The sequence below is a fragment of the Phodopus roborovskii genome, unplaced genomic scaffold (assembly GCF_943737965.1).
Source record: "Phodopus roborovskii unplaced genomic scaffold, PHOROB, whole genome shotgun sequence".
Taxonomy (NCBI): Eukaryota; Metazoa; Chordata; class Mammalia; order Rodentia; family Cricetidae; genus Phodopus; species Phodopus roborovskii.
The window spans coordinates 44509645-44531403 of NW_026126433.1; the positions used below are offsets into that span (position 1 = coordinate 44509645).

A 21759-nucleotide genomic window follows, 5' to 3' on the forward strand; every position below is an offset into this window, starting at 1 on the left:
TGAGTAACAGTAAATTCCCAAGCCATTTGTGCTTTCTTGCTTGCTATTTACCATGTAATTCCTATTTTACCTGATTGAGTGGCTGGTGGCCATCACAGGGTATTTTCCCCCATTCTAATCTTAATTATTAATGTTCACTCTCAGATCACATACTTTGCTACACATAGTAACAAATATTTATAGAATGGCTACAAAGAGGCTAACGATGATGAGGCATTCTGTGATGACTTAGTCAAGGCAAAGGCAGGGAGCCAATAAGAGGCAGCTAGAGCTCTTGCTGGCATGGTAACATGTGAGGGCCTCGCCTTGAGAGCTGCTGGAGACATTCAGAGTTGGGCCAGTTGAAAGAAGATTGGCAGGAGATCAAGCCCACTTGAACTCATGGTTCCATCTGCTCAGAGGATGTCATCTGAGTGGGTCCCCAGATCAATAGAGGCTACCTGGGACTGAAGACCAGAGGGAAATCAGGAGTCCTTGCTGGTAACGGTTTGACACAATGTAATGGGTGGATGATGGATGACAGGTTCATCAGGACCACTGTGCCCAGTGTTAAGGTTTCTACATTTTGTGAATGGGAAAGGGTCTCATCCTTCGTGGGTCTATCTAGTGTGATGTTAAATTCATAGGCCTGATAGGCCTGGTTTGCTCCTGTGGGTGTTTTTTATTTTTTGTTTTTGTATTTTTTTTTTTTTGTTTTGTGTGTGTGTGTGTGTGTGTGTGTGTGTGTGTTTGTGACAGGGTTTCTCTGTGGAGCCTGTCCTGGAACTCACTCTGTAGACTAGGCTGGCCTTTAACTCATAGAGACCCACCTGCCTCTGCCTACTGAGTGGGGGGATGAAAGGCGTGCCCTGCCATTGCTTCTGTGGTTTTGATGCCTTCTTATCCCCATGTGTTCCCCATTGACATAAGTTCACAGGTGATACTTCTCAGGTGCAGGAGTAAGCTCTGTCTTTGTTGTACTGTCTGCTGGATCAGTGTCGGTTGGTTCCTTGCCCAGAGCAAGCTTAGAATCCTGCTTTGGCATGCACTCTCCAAGTGGAGTCAAGTGCTGTCCTATGGTATGAAATCATCACATGGGTGGGTAAGTCACAGGCTAAAAGCCCGGTTTGTTTGTTTGTTTGCTTATTTATTTATTTATTTATTTATTTATTTTACATATTGATCCTAGTTCCCCCTCCGTACCTCCCTCCCTCTCTTCCACCCTCCCATATCCCCCAACTACTCTCCCATCCCACCTGCCCCCCCCCCACTTCACATGTAGGGTGATGCCTTCCTGGAGGGGTCATCTAAATCTGTCAAGTCATTTGGAGTAGGAACTAGGTCTTCCCTCCTGCCTCTAGGTTAAGGGAGTATCCCTCCCTGGGGGATGTGCTCCCAAAGTCCTTTTTGCACCAAGGATATATCCTGGTTCTACTATCAGAGGTCCCTTAGACTGCCCAGACCTTCTAACTGAGACCCATGTTCAGGGGGTCTGAGTTGGTTCAATGCTGGTTTCCCAGCTATCATTAGCTCCTCCCATTGGCTCCTCCTTGTTTAGGTCAGCTGTCTCTGTGGGTTTCTGTATCCTGGTCTTGTCTTCCCTTTCTATGTTTGGATTCCAGTTCGGCTCAGTATTTAGCTGTGGGTGTCTGCTTCTGTTTCCATCAGCTACTAGATGAGGGCTTTATGATGGTGGATAAGTTAGTCATTGATCTCATTATCAGGGAAGGGCATTTATGGTAGCCTTTCCACTTTTGCTCAGATTGTTAGTTGGGGTCATCCTTGTAGGTCTCTGAACATTTCCTCTAGATGCAGTTTTCTCTTCAAACCTATAATGGCTCCCTCTTTTATGGTATATCTCTCTCTCTGTGTCTCTCTTTCTTTCTCTTATCTATTCCTCCCCAACTCTGTCTTCCTAGTCACACGTGAAAAGCCCCATATTTTAAAGTATAATGGCACATATGAGTGACGATGTATAGTGATACCTATTATTTCCTATGCTAACTTAGAGTAATAACAAACAGGACCTGAGTTCAGATCCCCAGCACTCACATAGAAAGTTGGATATGGTAGTTTGCCTGAAAGCCTAGAATTAGGGATAATGATAGGACAGTGTAGGTAGCCATCCATGATCCCTGAAGCTTACTTTCTGACCTAGCTGAATCAGTGAGACTCAGATTCAGTGAGAAATGCTGACTTAAAAAAAAAATAAACAAACAAATAAAATGGGGGACGACCAAGGAAGACATCCTAGGTAGACTGTGTTCTGCACTCCATGCACAAACATGCATCCCCACAGGAACAATTGTATACAGCACATGTATAACAACGGTCAGTAGTAAAAAATAAATGCCATTACTCCACGCTGCATGGAATAACTTAGAACAGGGTGCAGCCTGATTGATGTACAATAGTTTTTAACTTGTGTTATTGCCAAATTCATACTAGCAGACCTCTCAGGAGGAGTTTTCTGTTTTAACTATTTAAAGACATTTGTCTACGAAGTAAATTTTTAACTTTTATTGTGTGGTGGGGGTCATAAAATATCAAAATTAAAGAGAAGGTTGGCATATATTTTAGTCCAATTCTCTTAAGCTATCAAATGAAGACACTCAAATTTTGAAACATGGAGGGACTTCCTGTGGTGTAAATAGCTTTTGACAGCTAGAATTTTCTGTTCCAGAATTCCTTCCATCAGAGTATGGAAGTCTCTTCCTTTTGAAACAGATTTTTAACTTCCCCCATCCCTCTGTGCATTCATCAAGGGATGTTGGATAATGAGTATTTCTTTCACAAACTAGTTATATGACATGTGGCTCAGCTGAGTATGTCATGTTGTAAGTGTTAAGGAAGGGGAATAGATATTTTCAAGAAAATATTAGAGCTTCAAAGATGAGAGATAGCCTAAGAAGAATAGAGGTTGGGATTAAATTAGTGCCCTGAGAAATCTTCATGCAGAACACTTAGTTATGATGAAATGATAATTCAATGGCATCATCATACTGGATTTGGGAAAGCAGATGTAGAATGAAATGGAGGAGCTTATAGAGTTTCTGAGGCTTAACTTTAGTTCTGCATAAATATTTACTCTCAGCTCAGACAGGCAGAAACAGCTTGAATTGGAGCCTTGGCTAGGAATGCTGTGGTCCAATATGGTCACTGTTCTCAGATACTTCTCATAAAACCAGTGGTTGTCCCCGGCATCCTGCTGACCCATCCAAGGCTGTGAGCAAAGGGAATCCTTTATTTTAAAAGATGCTAATTCACAGCCATATTTTCACAGAGCTGGGATTATAATGGACTGAACAGTTTGGAATCTGCAAACTACTTTGTGTTTTACCAAATACATGTAGTGTTTTCATAAGATTTTCCGAAGATAATCAGAGAAACTTCTGAGGAAGCTTTAAGACCTCTGGTCTCAGGATGCTGTGGAAGAAACAACTTCTTTTTACTGTTGTATTTGAAGTGCACATGATGTTACTGCAATGTGAAGCGATTTCAGATTCACAGTAGTAGAAGTTATGTGTTAATGCAGAAATGAGTTGCAAACCTGATAACAAACACAGGCACAGCTTACTTGCTATTGAGAGACCTGCTTCTAGGCTGGGCTAAAGCTCAGTGCTAGAGTACTGGTTGAATATGTCTATGACATTGGAGACCAAAGGGGGGCCAAAGAAGTGGGGGTTTGAGGGGGTCTTCCTCCCAACTGTGAATTGTGAAAGTGAAATATGGTGGTCATCATGTGTTGCCTTTGAGGTTTGCTTTCATTTTGCCTGGTGTGTGCTGACATGTGCTAACAAGCTATCTACCTATGACCTATTTCCCTAGGCCAATGTAATTTCTCAAAAGCATATATTGGACAGTAGAATGCTTTCTCTTGTTATTTAGTCATTAGAACAGTCACTCTTCACTTAAATGTTTTGACAAATTTATGTACGTGCTTCTGAATTGCTAGATACCCATTTGATTTGTCTATGGTGTTAATTTTACTGACAACTCCTGAAGGGTGTGCCCTGGAAGGGAGTAGCTCACAGAGTAGGGTTCTGAAGTCGCTTTACAGATGAACTGGGAAGTCGTGGTGGTGGGCAGCACTTCCTGGGTGAGGTGGACAGTGTGCAGATGGCTTGTATTGTAAACACAGATGAACGTGGACGTGTTCAGTGCAGGTGGCAAGAATGAGTGAAAAAGTGGGGGAAACGCAACTTTTCATTTCTTGTTTCTTCACGTCATGAACCTTAGCACTTACAGAGGTCAAAAAGTTTTACTGTATTTTAATTAGTTGATCACAACTTAATTTTAAGTTCACCCTTTGGTGTGAAAACTCAAACTCAGAAAGGATGAATGACTTGCCCAGAGTCACACAGTTTTAGAAGCCAGAAGACAGATGTCTCATTTCAGCCCAAGAAGCTGTCTCCCTCCACATTTTACCCTCTACAACTGTGCCCTTGGCTTCTGTTTCCTTCCATGTCAGCCCTCTTTTGTGTATTACCTTTGTCTTGGGCCAGCACCTACATAATACTCTCTAATTAGTTTCCAGGTGGCTAGTCTTGTTCTCTCTAATTCCTTCTTCTCTATAAAAGAATACACACACACCCTCTCTCTCCCTCTCCCCTTCCCATCCCCCTTCCCCCTCTTCCTCTCCCTCTCTCTCTCCCTCTTCCTCACTATACCAATGACATGTATCTGTAGCTCCAAACAATTTTAAAACAAACATTTTCTGTGGTTGGATGTTTAAACTGTAGGCTAAGCAGCACTTTCTCTGTGGCCCTCAATGGCTCCCTTACTGGACCAGCAGCCTCTTTACCCTACTCCCTCTGTGGCTAGGAGCTTTCTGAAATGATTATTAGGAAAACAACAACAACAAAAACAAAACAAGGAGATGGCTCTGGGAGCATGGGTATTTGATTAACTGGGGTTAGGAAAACTGTGCTCCACAGTGTCCTGTGGATACAAGCTGTTATTTAGATGTGGAAGTTGTTCTTGGCCCTTTTCCTCTTAACCCAAAGGAGGTCTTCCCTTTGAATTCTCAAGGCTCAAGGTTTATGTTCAGATGACGAGATGTTGTGCTAGGATTTAGTCTAATGATGGAACAGTTCCCTTGAATTGCTCGTTAATTTTGGTTAACTTCTCATGTAGAAATTCTCAGCAGAGTGGCTGGGAGGGAAAGAGAAGAAGAAAAGAGAAGGAAGGGGGAGAGAGGGAGGAGGAGTGGGAGAGGGAGAACTCTAGGGGTCAAGTCTCAGTGGAATTAATACCACCTTTTATTTGTTTGTTTGTTTGTTTTTTTTTTGTTGTTGTTGTTTTTTGTTTGAGACAGGGTTTCTCTGTGGTTTTTGGAGGCTGTCCTGGAACTTACTCTGTAGACCAGGCTGGTCTCTAACTCACAGAGATTCGCCTGCCTCTGCCTCCCAAGCTGAGATCAAAGGCTTATGCCACCAATGCCTGGCTCACCTTTTAATTTTAGAACTTTCTATTTAATTCTTTTATTTCCCCTTTCTCTTTTACCCGCTGTTATTTCTTAATTGAGACAGGGTCTCATGTAGCTCAGGCTATGCATCCACAGATGACCTTGAACTCAGGACCCTCCTACTTTTGCCCCAGTAATACCCCAGGATGACAGGTGTAGGCCACCAGGGCTGCCTTTTGTGCTGCCAGGGATGAGACTCGGGGCTTTGTGCACACAAGACAAGCTTTCTCTCCTGAGCAATATATACTCCATGTCTCTCTCAGTTTTCTTATTTGAAAAAACGTCAAGCAAAAACAACGTGAGGTATAGAAAATGCAGGTGTTCAAACCTGGGAATATAACTGAATATAAAAAGCCTATCTGCTTCAAAAAAGAAAAGACCAAATTTAGTCCTGTTCAACATATACTGTGCTCATAGACTTAACCCATGAACTCTTTCTTATTTTTGCTTTCTTTATATCTGTGTTGGCATATCACTTTGAAGCATACTTTGAAATGCAAAATATTGCAAGCAATAAAGATTGGGGATGTTAGAATAGTGATAATATAATCACTTGTCTATCAAACATTCAAACAAGCCTATGGAATAACATTGTTTACAGGATATATATTCTAGATTAGGTATTTTATATAATGCACGTATGTATGTAATTATACATTTTACAGGTCTTAAAAATCTTATAACAAGCATGATTTGATTTGGAGTGATTTAATTGTACCCATGAATATGCATAAAATGAGGGTCTATTAATGTTATATTATTCCATTTCTTTATTTGGTTCATATTATCATATTACATTACTTTGTTGCAATGCTCATTCCTGTATCTCTGATTTTTGCTGAAGAGTATTAAATTGAAAGGTATTTTCCTGGCTGGTCTCTTAAGTCCTCCAGTATGGCAACTGAGGTGCTATTTCAGTCAAAAATAGAACTGGGCTTCATTTTGGAGATTTCCTTATTCCTATATAGGGAGTTAGTTAGCCTAGTCTCAACTCTGCCCTCTGCTGGTCATTTCAAATTCTGCAAGGGGAAGTGTTAGTTCATTTCTAATTTACAAAGTTTTTGGAAGACGATTAAAAATTTCTTCATGGTGAGATTTACTAGATAATTATAGTTTTTTTTAGATAAAATACTTAAATCACTTTGTAATATTGGAGATAAATGAAACTGCATATTTCTCAAGAAACATTAGCTGTTTGCCATGCACAGAAAACAAAAACAAACAAACAAAAGCCAACCAAAAACAACAACAAAAAAGATATTGTTAAGGTTTCAGCAATGCTAGGAAAAACAATTTGAATGAGTGTAAATGCTAATGTTGAAAAAGTAGTCTGTGTCCATTGGTATGTTAAACTGGCATGCCCTCCTTTTAGAGGAGACAAGTCTTTAATCAAGTTGAATTTGCTAAGGGATTGGCCCAGGCTGCACTACTTTTTCCCTTTAGGGAACTATAGAGTGGTGCAGCAGGTGATAGCAAGACACAAAACAAAGGCCTCTGCTGCACACAGATAGAGGAGCTACCAGGGAACTTTGAGGTGCATCCATTAAACATAATCAGCAACAGTGCATGCAGGTGGTCACTGGGCTAGTCTCATCCATACCAGGGATAAAATGAGTACCAATAAAACAAGACCTCACTCATCCCATATCCTCAGAAATTGTCAACAAGCATAAGGGTAGTTTTACAAACTTAAGGTCAAGCAAAAAAACGGGAGGCACATCTTATTTACAGCATTGCTGGGTCAGGTTTTAACTAGGATTACATTCACATTTAATTAAAGTTTCAAACTAAAGTACAGCCAGAGAGTGGAGTTCTACCATAGAAATTTTGTTTCTTTGTTGTTTTGTTCTCTTGAGTCTTACTATGTAACCCAGGCTGGCCAAAATTCAGTGCCTTGGTCCCCAAATTCAACTTCCCAAATACTGTCATGCAGACACTATTTATCATGCCAACTCCAGTATTATTACTGTTTTAAAACTTCTTTGCTAATACTACTATGCCACTGGTAAAAGTCAAGCTAACCCATCTTTTATTGTCTTGTTTTGTTTTTTGAGACAGGGTTTCTCTGTATTGCTTTGGGGCCTGCCCTGGAACTCACTCTGTAGACCAGGCTGGCCTCAAACTCAAAGAGATCTGCCTACTTCTGCCTCCTGAGTGCTGGGATTAAAGGTGTGCACCGGCTTAAGCTTACCCATTTTAAGATAACTCTTTAGTGATGGTAATAACAATTTCTGGAACTCATACACTAAGAAGTTTTGCCTATGTCATCAGGGCCTTGGAGCACCTTTGGAGGTACTGCTGAGTTTGTTTTTGAGTGGAAGGGACTGGTCATAATGATTAGAGAAATGATTGGCTATTGGGCTGTTAAACTCTGCAATGCCTGCCTTGCAGTACCCTTCGAGAGTTTTTTAGGATAATTATTACAGGCTGTGCATACCAATGGGTTAGGCTTTTAGAAGTCTGTCCAAAGGTCAAGGGACAAGTTGTGAGAGGAGTCTGCCTTTGTCTGTAGCTTGAGAAAGAAGTATAAGGTGGGAAAATATGCTCTAACTGGCTGTCTACCCCATTGTAGGATATGCATGGATGCTACAACTTGGTACCCAGTGTTTAATTGTTGTTTTAGAAAAACTTGTTCATAATTTTGAGTTTATTCTGTCAAATTCTATTTGAGCTCTGTAAGTGAAATGCTTGCATGTGGTGGTGGTGGGGAGGTGGGGATGTCTTGTTTTTAATCTATGGTGGTAACTGTCATCATATAGTGCTAGGTTTCTCCGAACCTTTTGAATTCACCCCTGATCTAAGCACCCTCTCTGGAGTCTGGTCTATAAGTAGCAGAGTTCTCACTGATTTTAATCTCAGTTTAAGCTTGCTTCCTGTGTTATAAATAGTCACTGACAAGCTTTAATGCTAAGTTTTAATTTTAGTTTTTTGTTTTTTTTCCCCCTATGAAGAGACCCAGCAGTTAGCTCTACATCTGTTTCCTACACGGTTCAGCTCACACCTTTGAGAAATGTCAGCTCAGGAGTGTGAAGGGCGGAGTCTTACAAAAACTGCCAATGCTGTTTCTGATGGTGTTTTCGTTTGCTTAAGAAAACTGTTTTCAGGCATTGAGATATCCTTCACTTTTGCAAGAACCTTGAGGACAGAAGGAAGACTGTCTCTGTTAACTGGAGCTTTTAGAGCACAAGCCCAGATCTTGACACCAGTAATAGAATAGGTTAAATCAGTTGCCATGTTTCCTGACAGCACCTGGGAATCATGTTTTCCCTTCTGTCAGCATGAGACTCTTGGGAAAAACTCTGGTGCCTTGGTATTCATTGTTTCTGGTAACTGGAGGAAGGTTCCATCTCCACGTGCACATCCTGGCTTTTGTTTCTTCCTTTCTACAAATTGTGACATCGCTGTGAGCAAGATGGAGACAGCCTGAGAATTTATCTCTCCTGTTTGGGCTGAAACAGTCCTTAAGTTTAACTTTCCTGTTTCTGTGTGTGTGTGTGCCACTCTCTTTTAGTGTAGGCAAGAGTTCAGAAACAGAGCCCCATCTTACTATCAGGGCTCTGGTAGTATGACACAATGTCCATGATATGAGCTATGCTCTCCCTATGTTACTCAAGCTGGCTCAGGGCTCTGCATGCCCATGGAACCTACTATTTTAACCAAAAGTCTTCTTGGTTTGAGATTCTTGCACTTTCTATTGATCGTGACCAAGCTAACAAGTAAGAGACAAAGAGGATAAGGTGCAAATGCATTTCTCCAGGGCCTCCCTATTTAAGAATAATGCATGGTCCAGGTCTTGGGAGAGTTTATATTCCAGTGGGTGGGAGACGAGAGACAGTTTCCATGGTGAAGTAACAGCAGATGCTATGACATGCTCTGTGGCATAACTGGGAAATGGAAGGAGCAGGAGCCTTTGCACCTGCACTCGCAGGTCACCTGGGAGCTCGTATGAGGATAGTACTTTTCTGGTTACTATGGTAAACTATCGGACAAAGGCAACCCAAGGAGGAGTTACTTTGAGATGATTAGGGCTTGAGGAAATAGCTCATCGTGGTGGGAAAGTCACAGTGGCAGTTGTGTGAAAGCAGCTGGAAGTACTGTCCTCAGCTGGGGAGCAGGGAGTGGTGCCTGCTGGTGCTAGGGTTGCTTTTACCTTTTTTTATTCAGCTTACCTTCCTCCCCCAGGGAATAATGCTGTCAGCATTCAGGCTGTGGCTCCCCACCTTAATTAACTCCATTACCGATTTTCCTCAGAGGTGTGTTTCCATGGAATCCCTTCCTTTTGACACTGATTGTTCACCATCACAGCAAGGTAGAAAAGCAAATTGATTTGGGGAGAAAAGCAAACTTTTGAGATTCAAAAAAGTTAATATCTATGTGTTTTTGTCAGTGTCTCTGTGTGTGTATGCCATGTGCAGTGCCTGTAGAAACAAGGGTATTGGAACACCTGGAGCTGGAGTTTCAGGTGATTGTGAGCCACTCAGCAGGCATTCTGGGAATCAAACCCATGTCTTCTAGATGAACAGGAAGCACTCCTAAAAGCTGAGCCATCTCAGTTGCCCAGGAATATTTATTATATAAGGGCACAGGTCTCTAGAAGATCTTGGTACATTTAGGAAATCACGAGCCATCCTGGTGGCAGAAGCAGAGCAACTGTAGTGGATGGGGGGACAGGAATGGGTAGCTGGCCATTGTAGGGAGGGTCTTCATGTGCACACCAGCTATCATAGGTCCATTTCAGAATCTTTGGAGAGCACAAAGACTTATGGTAGCAGATACAAAGGTTCCTTTCTTTGTTCTTTATGGAAACCGCTTTCCATCTGGTATAAGGAATGCTCCAGGTTTGGGGTGACCATGGAGAAATCTTTGCACTCAGACTGAGAGCCCAAAGCCACTGGGATGAATGGGAAGTGAATTCTAGTGCCATATCTACCACGAAAAGCATTGTTCTGGGAGATTTGCTGAGAGTGTGAGGTATTAACCTAGCCAAGGTCAAGATCATAGCTTAGAAGACTAGATGATAACATGAGGATTTTTGGCCCTGCAGGGCCTCACCTCTGCTTCAACTACAAATTAATATGCGAACACTATAATAGTTATTAAACTGTTGGCTGTTGGTTTGGGCTTCTTATTGGCTAGCTGTGTCTTAATTATTAACTCAAACTACGAATTCATTTATTTCCACGTGGTCTTATCTTACCGGGGATTGCTGGACCTGCAACTTCTTTGTCTGTTACATGATGACTGATCAGTGTCTCTGCAGAGAAGAGAGCCATTTCCTGTTTGTCCCTGCTTATATCCTGATTCTGCCCAGCTATGTCATTTCCTGCCTGTCTGTACAGATAGACCTCTATGGTTAGCCAGTGGCAAGTTTCTGCCCAGCTATGTCACATCCTGTCTGGCCAATCAGTCAATCAGTGTTTTATTCATTAACCAATAAGATACACATATACAGAACAACATTCCCTATCACTAGATGGGCAAATAGTTTATATAAGAATTCTTCATAACTCACATTCTTAATATTTTTGACTAACAGTTTAGAATTAATTAGTCCATTTGAAAACCCTCAAAGTGAGGCCTAGAAAGACAGATGGCTCAGTGGTTAAGAGTGCTCACTGCTCTTTCAGACAGCCCAAGTTTGGGTAGTAACACAGAAGTCACAGTCACTGTAACTCCAGCCCTCCTATGGGATCTGACACCTTCCTCTGAACTCTGCAGGCACATGCACACACATAAACACAGATACACATGTAAAAACATACAAATAAAAGTAAAGAAAATCTTCTCAAAAGATGAACAACATAGTAATAAAGCTCAAAGCTGACTGCCTGCCTGGCTACTGGTGTATCAACCCCAATTAGATGCCTTAACTTTTAACTAATGACTAAAATTGGACTTGGAAAAAAGTGTGTGTGTAGCTGAAAAGAGATGCATGTAGAATGAAATATAGAGGCATGCCAAAACCTGTCTTCAAACACCTCTAAACTTGGAAAACTTTATTTTAGGATACAAAAAAAAAAAAAAAAAAAAAAAAAAAAAAAATGATGACCTGTGCAAAGCTGTAAGCACCTGCAAAGCAGTTTCTCCTGTGTTGCCCATGTTGCATTTCCAGAGGATGAGGGAGGAGGAGGTGATGCTGCATCAGGAAGATTTTTCTGGAATGATGGAGGAGACTGAAATGTTGCTGTCCATCTCTGAAGCAGACAGCGACTTTGCTTCATGGGAGGGATTTTAGTTAATCGGGCCAAAGCTGCAAGACTAAAGAATGGATGGTAGGGGTTGCAAAGGATTTGTGATGAGCGGGCTTCCTATAAAGCAGGGATTGTCTCAGGGTGTGTCTGCAGAAAAGACAAAACAATTTTTGAAGAGCAATTTGGGACTTAATCAATCTGCTGATTAGTGGGAATCATAGAGACAGAGAGATATGTGAGAATAATGTATACAGCAACTGCCTAAGTAACAGTCAAGGAAAACGTGAGGAAAATAAGGTGTATACTCACAATAAGACGAGTTTTTTCCTTTGGAAGTGCTAGAGAAGCATTCTACTCATGAACACCAATCTAGCCCATTGAAATCCATTTAGTCTTGGGTCAGGAGAGATGGCTCAGCCCTTAAGGGTGCTTATTGTTTTACCATAGAGCCTGAATTTGGTTCCTAACACCCACTTCAGATGACTCAAAGATACCTATAACTTCAGTTCCAGGGATCCAACAGTGCTTGGCTGCTGTAGGAACCTGAACACATAGGTGTGCATGCTCACACACACATAAACAGGATAATAATAAAGGAAATAATAACATTTCATTCAGTTTTGATTATATATATAGAAATGTGGAAAATGAGAGTTAGATATTTTTTTCTAGTGTGATAGAAGGAATTTATAAAACAGTAGATAATACCTAACAGTATACATGACTTAATTGATTCAAAAAACATTTTTGCTCCCCAGTAAAGATGAAGATTTTCTGAAGCAATAGACATGTTTATAACCTACATTATTATGTCTTAGTTATTATGCAGAAAAGAGTTTGTTTGGTTTCCTCCTGAGAAGTAAAATTGTATGTGGAGTCGGGAACCTGTTGGATGGATTTCATGTTCTTTATAACTGGTATTAGGTTAATAACTTCTTTGAAATGTCATTAAGAAACCAGCTTTTGCTATGGCTCTATGCTGAATCATAGTGATTTATTTTCACTTCTTTTCAAAATATTGTAGTAGAAAACTCCCAAACTTCAAATCAGGATTGTTTGAAGGTAAGATAAGGATAATTAGTGAGTGAGTAGAACTGTTACTGTGTGTTTGACATGATTCATCAAACCCGTGTAATAGATCAGGGTACCATGATGTGCAGGGCTTGTTTCTATTTTACATAGGGCTCAGTCAGTAGGCTGCTTGTTGAATAAACCTGAATTCGGATAAAATGCAGCTGTGTGGAAAGGTAGGCATGGCTGTGTGTGCCTGTAACCCTAGAGCTACAGCATCCCTCCCCCAGAGCTATCTAGCCCAATTAGTGAGTCTCAGCTTTGCAAAAAGATGCTGCCTCAACAAATAAGATGGACAGCAGTATATGAAGTCACTTGATATTGACCTCTAGTCTCCACATGCATGTGTACACATGTGGGCATGCACTTATATACACAGACACACATGGATGCACACAGACATTATCATCATTGTCATCAGCATCAGCATCATCTTCCTTCTCTGCCCAAGTCCAATCCACCTACTTGAAGCCCTTTAAGTCTCTGACCCAGAGTACTCATCCCAGTCAGTGCCTGAATGAGCAATCTTAACTTTCCTCTAAATCCCTAATGTTGCTGTATCATTTGTCAGCAACAATGTCAGTTGTTCGTTCTGTTTGGTCCATATGCTTCATATCTCCATGAGCTGTATTTCTATGCACAGACTCTTCTTAGTCCTGAACTATGTCGTGTTCTTTGCAATGATGTTCTCATCTGTTTTTTCTGATCCTGGATTTGAGCAAGAAAATATTGCCTCATCCTTGGCTTTTTTATTTTTGGTAGGAATTATGGAGAATCTATTGGTTCTTTAAGTATTTGATAGATTTCAGAGTGAAGTCATGGGGTCCTAAGCTTCTCTTTGATGGAAAACATATTTGTTCTCCAGATCCATCATTGGTTATTTAGGGTTATCTGCCCCTTCACAGTTCTTGGCCTATTATTGTCAATAACATCTAATAATTCTTTGTAATGTCCACGCTGTCGGTTATGTTTCCTGTTCTAGACATCATTTTTCTTATGAGTGCTCTCTTTCTTTTCTAGTTTGACCATTAGTTTGTCAGCTTTATTTTTGAAGAATCATTTTCATCTAGCTAATCCACATACATATATAACTATATATTTAATTTTTGTATTTATTTTTGTGTGTGTTGATGTATGTGCATGGGCATGCATGTTGCACTAAGGCACATATGTAGAGATCAGAGAACAGCTTGCTGATGGTTGCTCTTCCCTTTTCCATACAACTATTGGGGATCAAACTAAAAGTCCTTATGCTTGGCAGTAAGGGCTTTTACCAACTGAGCCAACTCTCCAGCTTGCATTTATATTACCTACTTACACTTATTCAATTTTCCCAGCCCTATTTAGTGAGAATATTGTCCTCTAGGTTTATATTTATTTATTCTGTATACAGGCTCATATATGTAATATATATGTAATATATACATACATACATATGTAATTTGTCATATGCATTCACATCTATAATATTCATATACATTCTTGGCCTTTTCTTGCTAATTCTCAATTGAGTTTGCTTCTAGTTGTTATAGTTTCATGAGATGCACTGATAGCTTGTTCATTTGAGATCTTTCTGCATTTTAGATATAGATTCATTGCTCTCATTTATAGCTTTTACTCTATTCCATAGTTTTTTTCTTTATTATTGTGTTTTCATTTTTTAGAGTATTTTCTTAGTGTGTGTGTATGCATGTATACATATGTGTGTGTTCATCACCTGTATACCTTGGTATGATGTGGGACTTGTGGGAGTCTGTTTTCTCCTTCTGCTGTGTAACTGGCTGGCCTGGAACTAACTACGTAGACTAGACTGGCCTTTTGTCTTTGCCTCACAGATTTTGGGGTTAACGATGTGCAGTGCCATGCCTGGCACAAGGCATCTTTTAGCTCTGGACTATTTTATGGATTCTTAACCTATTACATATATTTTACAGATGTACCATCTATCTGAGTAAACTCATTTCCTTTATAATTTCACTCTGGTGATTACGATTGTATCTACATTCATTTGGACTGCATTACTTTTTCTTCCCTTTAGTCAGTGCTGATCAGAGCGTGATAGGGAAGTGACTGTATCCCAGCAAAGAAAAAGGCACAAGGGAATTTAGTGCACGCACTAGCCATGTGCATTCTAAAGGAAGTGGCATTGTTCTGAAGTCCTGATGATCAGTCCTGAGGTATTATAGGTCTCCAAGTGAGCCACCCAGTTTCTCCCCTGCATGAGGTACACGCAGGAACCTTCTCATTTTGTCCCCTTTATTTTGATCATAGCTGGCAAAACATTCCTTTGCCATAAGATTCCTATGTAATCTTACTCTTGCCAGGCTCATTTACTTTTTCATGTCCCTTCTTCCAGCTTCTAGTCAGAGACCCAAGATAAGCAGCTGTTATTGTCCCTGTGGTGTCCAAGTATGGATTACCCTCTGACTTTTCCACAAGTGGCGAAACACGTTTTAGTGGGACATCTTCCCAGTGTACTGATGCATGCTGGTAGTTCCAAATGATGGGGGAACTGAAAGGATCACTTGTACCTAGGAGTTCAATACCAGCCTGCTAGATAGTGAGAGTGATCTGGCCTGAAATACCAAAACCAAAGCAAGCCAAATTCAAACCAGCAAAGATGAAGAGATAATTCAGATGGGCTAGTGATGCATTTTTAGGAAGTATTGTAACTGCATCTGGAGTGTCTCCTGGAAGACCCATGTAACATCTCTTCTTCCAAAGAGAAAGACTTAGGTTTTACAACAACAACAACAACAACAACAACAACAACAATAATAATAATAATAATAATAATAGGTTGGGACATGTGGCCACAGGTCTGTTTGAGAGAACTTGTGTCTTAATGTCTCTATATTGAACAAGACAAGATGCTATTTGAGTACTTTAGAAGTGTCTGCATATCTGTATGTTTTACATTTTGTAATTAGACATTTATTTTTCATGATTGGATTGATAACATTTTCATTTAACACCTTTTCAAATATAGCAAGATCAACTTTACACCTGGGCTGCAGTTAGTCAACCCACGCACTCCATGGATTACAGTGAAGGGCAGTTTCCCAGGAGAGAACCATCCATGTGGCCACCATCCAGCCTTCCTGATGAAGAGCACAGTCCCAAGGATGTAGACACAGGTAGGATATGGGAAAGCCAGCTTTGAAAGTTCATGTGATTAATGTGTAATTGTAAACATTTGCTGGGTAGTAAGTATTTAGTCTCTAGTGGGTATTTATCATCATCATCATCATCATCATCATCATCATCATCATCTCCTTCAGGCAACCCTTAAAATCAATGGGAAGCCTGGGACCCTGGAAGTTCTATGGCTGTGTTCAAAACTGCAGGACTAGAATGTAGAGGGGTAGTAGATATACTGGGACTCTCCAGTAATTTCTGCATTTACTGAAGTTTGAGAACCATTGTCTATAGACACTCACCCACCACTAAGTTGAAACTCTATATCATGTTTGGGCTAAGAGACCCGTGGGGGACATTTTTCTCCATTATCTCTGAATTTCTTTGCTTAAAGAAGCATTGTTTTCTTTACCTATAGAGATAACTGGGAAAGGAAAATAGAGATGTAAATTTGCTTAAATGTCACTTTAAAATAATGATAGAATATTCCAATGTAATCTTTTTTTTTTCCCTGAAAAAATGACTTTCTTTCTTTTCCTATTGTTGTCTTAAACTACTTTGTGCTATTGACTGGGAAGATAATATGAGACTGGCCTCACTGTTATTTGGAGAAAATCATTAGCATGATGATTTCTTAATAGAATCCAGGTTCTCCTGGTGGACTGAGCATATCTGCTGATATAGAAGCGAAGACTAAATAGAACAGAATTTTTCCTTGCCACAGATTTCCCCACACTGGATTTTCATAAGTGATACTGTGGGTTTCAAAGCTTAGAACTTGACGACCTCCACTGTCTCAGTGAAAGATGGCCAAAGGAGCTTAATGTTGGCTTGTTGTGCAAGGGCAAAATATAAAACTATGTGTCTTGGGTTCTGCAGTGCATAAGCTTTCTGATGTTAGGCAAATGTCCAAACTGCTGTTTTCATTTCCTCGTCTATGAAATGGTAATGAAAATAGCATCTACTTTGTAGCATGATTAGGAGTACATGAGTTCATGTGAAACATTAGTGTGCTGAGTCAATGGAAGTGCTTGGCCATATTGTTATAACTATCATTAAAGTTATTTCTTGTTATTATCTTCCTCATGACTTTCCTTTAAAACCAACAGTGACTCTGTTAATGGTTTGCCAGGCTTCTGGCCCCACTTTTGCGTGGAGTTTCTATCCTCTTGTTTTTAATTTCAGTTTCTTGGCAAATGTATTTTATCATTTATTCTTTCAAGCACCCCACATTTCCCCTTTGGGAATGCCCTGTGTTTTGGAGAAACTGTTTAGTATTCACTAGTTGGCATATAATCCAATAGAATAAAAAAACAAACACAAGTGAGTAAGAGAATGTAGAAAACAGTTTCATGTAAGTAAGATTCTATTTACTACAATACTCATTGGCAGTGGTTGATCAAGGGTCCAGGTAGACTTCCACACCTAAAAATCTGCAGAGAGTTTGAACATGATAGTGCCTGAAAATCCAACATGCAAATATAGACATTGTTGGTTGCGAAAAAGAAAGGCCTGGAGTAAAGATTTTGATCCCATTATATACAAACTGTCTTTGGTCTAAAATGCTATTGGCTGAAATTTGTAGGTACAAATGCAACAGTTTCAAGCAGTTTCATTGAGAGCCCTTGGAACAATGGTTTCTATCCTTTCCTGCATTTGCATCATTGGTTGCCATAATATTTTGATGCCCCCTACTGTATATTTTTCAACTTCTCTGGCAGAAGTGATAACACTATTCTGTAATATTTTGGGATACTTTAAAAGAAGTAGAAATCATTAGGTTATTGAAGGAGCACTTAGCTGAGAATGAATTGATTGTGGTCACCTGAATTTTAGTTTGATGAGGATGGCAGTGGGGCCAGAAGAGGGAGATGATGACTTGGCTTTTTTCTTTGCAGATTAACATAGTTTACAAAATGCCTGAGCAAGTAATTTTTAATACATTACCTTTTCTCCTTTTAAACTGTGCATTCATGAAGAAGAAGATGGAGGTAAGTAGATAGGAATTTAAACCACCAACCTGTTTTGCTCCTGTTGATCTGCTCTCTGTCCCAGTGGCAGGAGTGTTCCTTTGTCTAAAGAACACTAATGTTGCTCTTCCACTCTCATGCCGTGGCATTCATTTGGAAAAACACAAGGAACATTTTCATGTCCAGGGAACCATACCACCTCCTCTTCTCTTGTGATGCCAACAACACAGAAAACTAATGAAAGACTTAAACTAGCAAAGAAATGAAATGAAGCCCAAATAATTGGAATGCCGGGTGGAATTTGCTAACCACTGGTTCTAAGATAGCAGGAATCCAAGAATTCACACTGCCCCTCCTTTCAGTGAGTCTGCAGGTAGTAAATAGGGTCCTTAAGAAACAAAGAGATAGCTGCAACCCTGGTTTGCCCAGACAAGATTAATTAGCACACCCCGAGGTCCTAAGGTCTGCTGACCCTAACTGGGAGACCATCCAGCCTCAAAGGGTCATGTACTCAATGGACAGAGGGTCTCACCCCCTCCCTAAGCTTGTGGGTTTTGCCTTTAAAAACGCCTGTGCCTGGAGAATGACGCTTTTCTGTAGCCTGCGTGCTGAGGGGGCCCGTTTGCGCAAATGTTTCCTGTTCATTAAAGCCTCTTGCATGTTGCATCAACTGGACTGGCCATTGAGTTCTTGGGGGTACCGACCAAAACTGGGAGACTCCTCATTCTGAGGGTCTTACACTAATAGACCGATGTTTTATGTCAATTGTGAGTTTTAATAGTATGACTATCATTAGTTCTATACTACTTACATATACCTGACTGATCATTACCTACTATTGTGTAGTGACATCATGATTTAAATTGCTAAATGCAACATGTGACCACTTCAAAGCTTGTTTACTTTTTGAAGAAGGAAATCTTTCAGGTCCAACTATTTTTTTTTTTTTCAAAACTTTTTTTAATGGGGGATTTTTTTCCTACCTCTTTAAAAAGGGACTATTAATTCACAGGTCCAATTGATTCAGATTTGTGCTTCTGCCTCTTCTGATTTTCTCATGAGTTTAATATTTCTATAGTCACTTTTTATAAACAAGATTCTTCCAATCTTCATATATTCACTGAAACATCAATACTTCTTTATATGAATTTTTAGTGCTGAGGCCAAGCTGAAACGTGACATTTTCCTCACCAGTGAAAAGCCAGGTTCCATTTGTTCTTTTTGCTTTCTTTCTCCTTATACTGTTGACATTGTCTCTGAGGATAGGCCCGCAGTGTATAAACTGACCATGCGAAGTATTCAGAAGGCATCATGGAAGCATTAGTTCTAGCTGGAAAAAGAAGTGTATGGTATGACCAACTCCTGTTGTAGAGGGAGTATTGTTAGGAAGGCAACCTCACATCTTGTCTTGCCTTTCTCAAGTCCCCTTTGTATTACTTTTAATTTTTCCTCCACAGCTTATTTGAATATTTTTCTTTTTGCTAATATTCTATCCTATTGTCATCAATTCTGTAATCAGTCATTAGCTTTCATCATTTTAAAATGTCTTTAAAGATCCTATTTGGTTTGGTGTTGTAACTGTTAAAGTAGTTTACTTTTTCATATCTCTATGGCACTGGGGGAGTAAGCCCTGAAGAGAAAGCTACTGACAGGACTTTTAATAAAGTTGGAAGAGGTATCTATACCAACACAGAAACCCAAGAAGCATAAAGAAAAAAATCAAGGCAACATATTTCCAGAAGATTATAATGCTTCCTCAGTTACTGAGTCTAAAGATATGAAATGGTTGAAATCTCAAACACACAATTCAAAGATCTCCTTATAAAAATCAACAAACTTAAAAATCCAGAGAGAAATCTGTCTAGGGCCTGGATAAGGATGCTTATAATGTAAAAGATGGTTAAGAATGTAACTTAGACATTCAATAAGGACATTGAGATTAACATAACAACAACAAAGAAAACAATAGGAAGTGAAATTTCAACAAACAAAGACCACAGTGGAATGTATCACAAAAGACTAGATCAGTCAGACGAAAGAATGTAGGAGTCAAGGCAAGGTCATGGAAATGCAACATTCCAACATCAACAAAGAATAAAGAGCAATAGGAACCAGGGCAACTTTCTGGAACTCTAGGAAATGTTGAGGACACAAAACTAAAATGTCATGAAACATCAGAAGGAGATGAGATTCAGACCAACAGACTTAGTGACATTGTAGGAGAAATGCCCCAAACCTAGGGAAAAGAAGTGGATACCCAAGCACAAGAAAGAATTTAGGACCCTACATAGACATGACTGAAAAGGAACCTCACTGTAACATATTTCTAGGTAAATTCTATGGTCAGAGAACAAAGAAACACCATTACAAACTGTAAGACAAAATGTCCAAGTAACAAAGACATACCCATTCGAATAACTAAAACTTAGAAAAGAATTCAATACCCTGGAAGGAAATAGCTGTCAACCAAGATTATTATACCTCACAAAGTTGCCTTTTAAAATCAATGGAAAAGTAGAAATCTTATAAGATATGTACAAATAAATACAATTTGTGGCTACTAATCCAGCATTGCAGAAGATACATAAAGGGATTCTGCATGGAGAGGATAAAGAGAGATGGCCTTAATTGTAAGCATGCAGGAAATAATAGATTGTAAAAGTAAGCAGATGAGCAAAAGAGAAATAAGAAAGAATCATATTTATCTAACTCAGTTAAGCATCAAACCTCTAATGTGAGGAAGTAGAGAGAAAAGAACAAACATTAAAATAAAACAGTAAAATAACCAGTGCAGTTAGGAGAAGCAGCAAACCCTCTCAATAATAAATAAAAATGGTCTCAGTTCTCCAGTTAGATTTTCAGTTAAAAGACACAGAGATATGATTGGATTAAAGGCCGAACTCCAGCTATTTTTGTTGTTGTTGCTGTTGTAGATAGAAGCAAACTTCACTTGCAAAGATACAAACTGGAAGTTAACAGGATTGGAATTTGTTTCCAAAATTGTGTAAGCTGAAAAGAAACAGTAGTTGTACTCATGTCAGATGAAGCAGACTTGAGGCCATAGTAAGACACAGATGATGGGGGTAACCACACATCAGTAAAATGAACAATTATAAATTGTAAGCTTTGGCACACTTAATTTCATAGAAGAATCACTAAAGGGTCAAGTAGGACCCTTTACAATAATAGTGTTTTACTTTAACACCCAGTGATGGACTAGGGAAACACCAACAAAGAGATACATTATACATAAATCAGAAGGACTTAATAGATATCTAAAGAATTTGTCTAAAAACTGAAGAATACAAATTATTCTTAGAATCTCATGAAATTTTATTTATTGTCTCCCATATTTTAGTATACAAAATCTAAATCTTAACAAATAAAAATAATCAAAACAATTTATTTCATGCTATCAGATTATTATATAAAACTGGAAATCAGCTGCAAGAGAAATTTTGTACAATAATCAATTTCATCCCAAGTAAAATGGCTATTTTTGTGAAAACAAGAATTAATAAATGGTAGTGAGGCTGTAGGGAGGAAAGGAACATAGTATACTGTGGCGGGAATGAATTGAAGCAATTATATCTTTCAGAGTGAATGGTTGAAATCATGGTAAGCATAATCTAGACTAAACACAAGTATTACATAATTTCACTCCTATGTGGAATCAATTTTTTTCTGTTTTTTGTTTGTTTGTTTGTTTGTTTAAGACCGGGTTTCTCTGTGTAGGCTTGGCTGTCCTGGAACTCACTTTGTACCCAGACTGGCCTTGAACTCACAGAGATCATCCTGCTTCTGCCTCCTGAGTGTTGGGATTAAAAGTTCGAGCCACCACGACCCAGCTGGACTCTACATTTAATGTCTATAATAAATGTACATGCAATAGGGGACATTAAAGTAAGTGGAAAGAGCTGTTTAAATGAGATACCATTGATGG

At 39.5% G+C, this 21759-nt stretch overlaps 1 protein-coding gene across 1 annotated transcript in view; it reads left to right on the plus strand.

The window, feature by feature from the left end:
- Fmn2 (formin 2) overlaps positions 1-21759 on the plus strand; it is a 282857-nt gene that overhangs the window by 41509 nt on the left and 219589 nt on the right. The window contains exon 3 of the mRNA XM_051186365.1: positions 15698-15845. Within this exon, the coding sequence (XP_051042322.1) occupies positions 15698-15845 (148 nt within the window). The remainder of the gene's footprint in view (positions 1-15697; positions 15846-21759) is intronic.